This window comes from Penaeus monodon, chromosome 1 (assembly GCF_015228065.2).
Source record: "Penaeus monodon isolate SGIC_2016 chromosome 1, NSTDA_Pmon_1, whole genome shotgun sequence".
Lineage (NCBI taxonomy): Eukaryota > Metazoa > Arthropoda > Malacostraca > Decapoda > Penaeidae > Penaeus > Penaeus monodon.
This window is the reverse complement of record NC_051386.1, coordinates 24877689-24885188: the sequence shown is the minus strand read 5'-3', so window position 1 is coordinate 24885188 and position 7500 is coordinate 24877689. Positions and strand designations below refer to the sequence as shown.

Below are 7500 nucleotides of genomic sequence, written 5' to 3'. Positions count from 1 at the left end.
CATCCTCAACAAATGCTGATGAACCCTCAGGGCCCCCACAGTCCACTTCAGATTCAGCCCCAACCCAGAGTCAGTCTTCAGAAATTCCACTGGCACGTTCATCCTCCAGAGAGAGACTATTAGAAGATACCTTATCCCGTCAGAGATCTCCAATGAATGGTAAGGCCCATCCTTGGCTTTTATTTTGAGTTTATTGTTTGTTTAAGCATTATCTAGTAATAATTTTGAACATTCATTTTAGTTCTATTCAGAATTATCATAGTTAGTAATAGAAGGTAATAAAAATCCACATAAAATGACATTTTATATTTTGAACTTCAATTTTGTTTCATTTTGTCAAATATAAAAAACTACAACTTTATATGGCTAAACTATATCAAAATGAAGAAATAACTGATAATTATGTGAGCTTTTCACTGTAACTTGTATAAATTTACTTACTTTCTGATATATTGCCAAATCTATTCTGGTTAGTTCAAAATAAAGGTATGTAGAGTATGTAGAATAAATTGTTAGGCTATCATAAAAACTGCATATTAGCCTAAGCGATACCAGTTTTATTGGAATTTAACTGATTAACCCTTTGGAACCTGGTGCTCCACTTTCCTTACATGGCCCAAAATCCAAGCATTAGGTATCAGTTATTATTTTTGAATGGCAACTCTCACGTATGTGTGATGTCAATACTCCTTGCCTCCCCTTTGCAATCTTATTATCTCTTTCTGCATAGCATTTTTTTCCTTTTTGACATTTTTCAGTGTCTATATTTGTCATTTGACTTGCTGTGTCCAAGTGGTAGTTGACGGCTTTCCTTGCACAGACTCCATATTATCTTATGAGGTAGTCCATAACTCTGGCCATAAATAATAGCAATAAGTAACATTTTATTATTTGTGTCATTAATTTTATTTTATTTTATTTATTATTTTTTTAATTTAAATTTTGTATTTACTTATTATTATTATTATTTTTTTGAATATTCAATTTCCTGTAATACGCCTGCACTGCCAGTCACGCCAGGAGGAGAAAGATCCTGAACCTGGAGATGCTGTCTTGCCAGGAGCCGGTGCCTTCCAGTCATGGCTCACAGATAGTACATTCCAGACTCATTTACTGAAGAGGATAATGGAAGAGCTCCTTTCTAAATACCACTGAGTCAAGGGCTTGTGCACTCTTGGCGAGTCATTCCCGTCACTCTAGGCTTTAGCCAAAATTTGCATGACATGTTCCTTTTACTCTGGTCACCAACTATTTGGCCATTTTATTTTTATGTATTTATTTATGTATTTAGTTATGTATTTATTTATTTATGTATTTATTTATGTATTTATTTATTTATTTGTTTATTTATTTATTGTATTATTTATTTGTTGTTTATTTTATTATTTATTTATGTTATTTATTTATTTTATTTACGTTTATTACTATTTATTACATTTATTTATGTATTATTTTGTTTTATTTATGTATGTATTATGTATTTATTTATGTATTATTTATGTCATTTATGTAGTATTTATTACTCTTATTATTTGTTGTTTATTCTCTTTTATTTGTTTTCCTAAATATTTGTTGTTGTTTATTTATTACTGATTTATTTATTATTTTTTATTTTTATGTTTGCTAGTTGTATTGTCTATTATTTATTGTTTGTTTGCTTTATTTATGTATTATTTCATGTATTTATTATTTATTTGTTTCATTTATTTGTTGACCATTTTAATTTATTTATTATTTATTATTTTATTTATTTATTTATTATTGTTATTATTATATTATTATTATATTATATTTTGTTTTTGACAAGTCACTCATACAAAATTATGTAATGGATATTTGCATTTGTATCTATTGACTGCCAACACCATATCTTGATGTAATACTCATATGTGTGCTAATAGTTTTGGCAGTTTAGTACTTTTTCCATGAATATTAGCTTTCCCTCTATTTTGTTTGTATTCTCTTATTATTAATAATCTACTGCCTACAAATATTAGATAAAATGTTCTTTAATTTTCCACAATTGTTGGTATTATATGTTTACCATTCTAGTTGGTTATAATTATCTTATATTTTGAGGGTATGCTATTTTCTAGTGATTATGTTATACATTGGTTAAAAATAAGTTATTATTCTTTTTAGAACAAGTCAATGTACTATATAAAGTATGTAGAGGATCATTTAGAGCTTGAATGTTAGAAAAGAAAAAAGCACACTTGATGTTGACTAAATTGTTGCTAAAGATTTGATCAAGGATACACCTAAAAAGGTTTTTCAATCACTTAGCTTCCTGGAATCTTTGGTTTATCTCACCTAGAACCATATATGATTAATACTGCTACATTAATGTGCAGTATTTTCTCACAACATGTAATCTTTTAGGCCCAGGCTAAGTTCTATATTTGGGTACTTTTCTGGTAGATTGGACTAACAATCAAGTGCATCAAGTTCAACCTTGCCTTCTATAAATCTTAGCATATATGTTAGAGAAAAGCAGCCTAGTAGACTGAAAGTGTACCGAATAAGATATATAGAGTAAGTTGCATAAGAAATAGTTGTTTGTCCCTACCCCATATATTATTTCGCATATTATGCATATGAAGTTATCACAACATATCCTTAGGTCCATCTCATATATTTTTTATATATATAAATAATATAATTATATATTAATAATTTTATATAGATAAATATATATTATAATATATATATATATAAGTAGATATTATATATATTATATATATATATATATATATATATTATGTATATTTATATATATATATATTATAATATTATGTTTATGTATTATATATAGTATATATGATATTATATATATATTATATATATATAATATTATTATATTTATATATATTATATTATATTATAATATATTATATTATATATATATATTGATATAATATTATTATATATATAAAGCTATATAATAAATTAATATAATATGTATAAATATTATATATTTATTACGTAGATATATAGGTTGATATATGTATATTATATTTTTATGTTAATAATTATAATATAAGTATATTATTATAATATATTATGAAATATTAATATTATGCAATAGATCTGATAACTCCTAAACATGCTCATATCTACTCATACATTAGTCTATATAGTCATAGTTTATACCGTATATATAGATATATATATATATAGTATATATTATATTAATATATATAGATATAATAATATATATATATATAATATAGCAATGTATATTATATATTTTATATATTGCATGTCTACAATTCTCTTGCTACATCTACTCTCATTTCCTATATATATAATATATATATATTATATATATATATATATATATATATATATATATATATATACATAAATGTAATATATACTATATATACATATATATTAATATTTATATGTATACATATTTATATGTATACATATTTATATGTATACATATTTATATGTATACATATTTATATATATACAACAATATATATAATGTATAATATATATATAATATGATAATAATATATATATACTATATACATACTAGATAATATATAATATAGATATATAGTATATATATTTTAATTATATCTAATGTATATATATAATAATATATATTATATAATATAATAATAATATATATATATATATATATATAATATATATATATATATATATATATATATATATATATATATATATGTATATATATGTATGTATGTATGTATGTATGTATGTATCTTCCCTGACCAGGCCTCAAACCTAGGTCACCCTGGTTATGAAACTGGAGGGCCACTAAAAGGTGTGTGCAATTAGGATCTAACTAGCTGCATAGACATTACCTATCTACTCATACATGAGTAATGACAGTGAAGTTTTACACACACTCCTTGTGGGCACTTGGTTGAAATTGATGTAGAAATTGTAAACCAAAGTCAGATGTACTGAGGTATGCATATGAAAGATGGAATAATGCATTACAGCATTGCTGTTCCTCTGCATCCATCAGCTGCTTAGAGAGAGGGAGCCTGCTGCATGGGTAATAGCTTGCCCATACGTTTGCCCAGGCATTGACTCTGCCTATATGGGAGTGGGTAGAGACAATAATGCCTATTCAACGAATTGAAGGAGACTACAGTCGAAACCAGGTGGATCGAAATCGAGCTATCAGTAATCAGGTAGGGGCTCCATTGCATCGCATGGAAGAGGTTATGCATTATAATATAATATATATAATTATAATATATATATATATATATGGATATGAAAAACACACACACACACAAAATAGATTTACATAAAAAGTGAGACTAAGATATTCAAATAGAGTGGATATTACGAAACTGATCTACAATATATATACAGTATAATAAACATAGTATATATATGTATATAGTGGTAATTTATATATGATAGATGGATGATAGTGTATTTGTATTACTGTATATATATGCATATATAATAATACTATATAATATATAATATAAAACAACATATACATACATATACATACTACTTATACATATACAATACATAATACAATACATATACATAAATATATATATATATATATAAATACAATATATATGTATATTATACATAAGACATATTGTAATATATATACATAATACAAATATATACATAATATATAATAATATATATAATATATATTAGTATAATATATATATATATTTATATATATATATATTATATATATTATATAATAATTATATTAGTATATATATATATTAGATATATATATATATATATTATATATATATAATATATATATATTATTATATATTATAATATATCATATATATAATTATATATATTATATATATATATATATATATATATTATATATTAGTAATTATATATATATATATATATTATATATATATTATTATTATAATCTAATATTATATATATATACTATATTATTAGTATATATATACTTATATCATATATATATAATATATATTATATATATATATATATAATACTATATATATAATATTAGTGTATACTATGTATTAGTGTTTATATGTTGTCATTTATTTGTGATATTTCGTGATAATCTAATATTATATAGAATATATATATATACATATTTAATATGATATATATATTATATAATCAATATGTATATAATATATATAATATATATATATATATGATATATAATATGTATATATATATATTATATATATATATATACATATAGTTATATATATAATATATATATAATATATCTATATATATACTATCTATTATATAGTATATATATCGATATTATAATAATGTATATATATATATATATCAATATATATTATATCTGATATATATATATATATCTATAATATATAATATATAATTTTAAAAAAATAAAATATATTATAATATATATAATTTTATATATATTAAAATACTTTAAATTCTTATAATATATAATTTTTCCAATTATTATTATATATAATATATATTATATATTTTCTTATTATATAATTATATCTATTTTTTTTTTTTTAATTTACAAAATATATATTTTTTATTTTATCTATATATATATTAATATATATTAAAAAAAAACCCATTCCAAAAATTTTTTTTTTATTTTTTCCCCATATTTTTTATTTTTTAAAATTATTTCTTATTTCTTTATTTTTTTTTATTTTTTTTTCAAAGTTTTTATTTTAAAAATTTTTATATTTTTTTTTTCTTTTTTTTTAATTTAATTCTTTTTTCTATTTCTTTTTTTTTATTCCTTTTTTTTTTTTATTTTTTATCTTCTATCTTTTTTTTTATTTTTTTTTTTACTTTTTTTTTTTTTTGTTTTTTTTTTTTTTTTTTTTTTTTTTTTTTTTCCCCCTTTTATTATTTTTTATTTTTTTTTTTTTATCTATTTTATTTTTTCCCCCCTTCTCACCCCAAAAGGGGGGCTCCGCCGGGGGGGGGCCCCTGGCCGCTCCCCCTTCGTTTCCCAGCACGGTCCCTCGGGCGTCCCGGCAGCCCCAAAGGCCCCTCTTTCCCTTTGGCGCGGTCGTAAAGCTGCCCACCATGACTCCAGCGTCCCACAGGCTCCTCCACCGGGGTTGTCTTGCAGAGAAACCTGGGGGCCCGGGTCGTCCTGGGGAGGCGACTGGGGCCCATATGCCTGGTATGCTGGCAGGAAATGCCAGGGTAGTTCTACTCCCATCGATCCCTTTCCCCCCTGACGCCAAATGGCAGTCGGATGTTGCGGGCCCCGGCATATTTTCCCCCCACCCTTTTAGCAGTTCAGCAGGAACCCCCTGTGCCTCAGTTTTCCCACTCTTCAGTTTGGGAAATCGCCACCTAACCTCTGTTAGGGTAGGAGGTTCCTCGCGAGGGTGGGCCCGGGCAAGGCACTGCAATCGCTTGCATCCAAGCTACTTTTGGAGGGTCTACCTGGTAAAAAAATACTCAGCCCAAACGTTCACAAACCCCCAATATGATTAGATGATCCTCTACGCTGATGGGACTGCAGCTTTGTGGGGGGGCTTGGGTTCGTTTTCTCGGGGCTTGGTAGGCGGGGCAAAGGTCATTTCCCAGAAATGGCCTTCAACCTCCCGCAAGATCTTGATAGATTTTCCTTGTCCCCTCAGCAGTGTCCGACCCAAAGCACCAGGAACTTGCAAGCTTGTTCCCTTCAGCCGAGCCTTGTGACACGCTTCGGGGCCTCTAATGTCTCCAGGAGATGGTATTCCCCTTTGCCCTTTGGGGGCTACGAAATGGCTCCTGGCTTGAAGACTCCACGAGCAACGGGGTCCGTCTTTGCTGGTTTCGGGAAATGGGTCAGAGATCCGTGGCAAACCCACGGACACCCCTCCCCCCTTAGTCTGTCCAAGTTTTGAATGGACCCGCAGGGTAGCCAAAAGCGCCTATGGTGGGTGCACAGAACTCAGACTCCGTAAACCCTGCAGTTCTGGGGATCCTCCATTTGCTGCAAAATTGGCGACTCCTTTGGGCCACATTCCCGTATCGCTGCCCAAAGCCCGGCGGTTGGAGCCTCCCGAACCGGGGGGCCGACAGACATCTCGTAGCACTGGTCCAGCCGGATACCGCATTAAGTCACCCAGAAAAATGCGAATGTCCGCCGGGGCAATCTCTGCCACAGATGCGAGTTTGGCGAGAACGCATCTTTCACGTGGGTTTTATATCTCAGTAGGAGCGTATACAGAAATAAAGAAAAGAACCCAAAAGCTGCTTCAGCCCAATGCCATGATAGCTCATAAACCGGGTGTCCCTCGACAAAAGGGGCGAATCGACTGGAGAGGGCTATGGCAAACCCCCTGGAGTGGGCCCATCGCTGCAGCCCGACCAGTAGTAGTGTAACCACCCACACTGATCGTGCCGTACCAGGTCTTCTCCCTCTGAGGGGGCGCCCCTCAACTCCCAGTCGCTTCAATTCCCGTGATGCAGAGGTAACCGCTCACCCGCCGCAAGGACCGGAGTTCCAAGCGCCTCCCCGGAAAGCAC

General features: G+C 28.6%; 1 protein-coding gene across 1 annotated transcript in view; it reads left to right on the top strand.

Moving 5' to 3' along the window:
• The window catches only part of LOC119576307, an 85420-nt gene that overhangs the window by 71583 nt on the left and 6337 nt on the right, over positions 1-7500 (top strand). Inside the window, exons 4-10 of the mRNA XM_037923930.1 lie at positions 1-175; positions 759-840; positions 1012-1093; positions 6013-6160; positions 6627-6683; positions 6888-7060; positions 7190-7344. The exon at positions 1-175 is cut by the window's left edge and continues 94 nt beyond it. Coding sequence (XP_037779858.1) covers positions 1-175; positions 759-840; positions 1012-1093; positions 6013-6160; positions 6627-6683; positions 6888-7060; positions 7190-7344 — 872 coding nt within the window. The remainder of the gene's footprint in view (positions 176-758; positions 841-1011; positions 1094-6012; positions 6161-6626; positions 6684-6887; positions 7061-7189; positions 7345-7500) is intronic.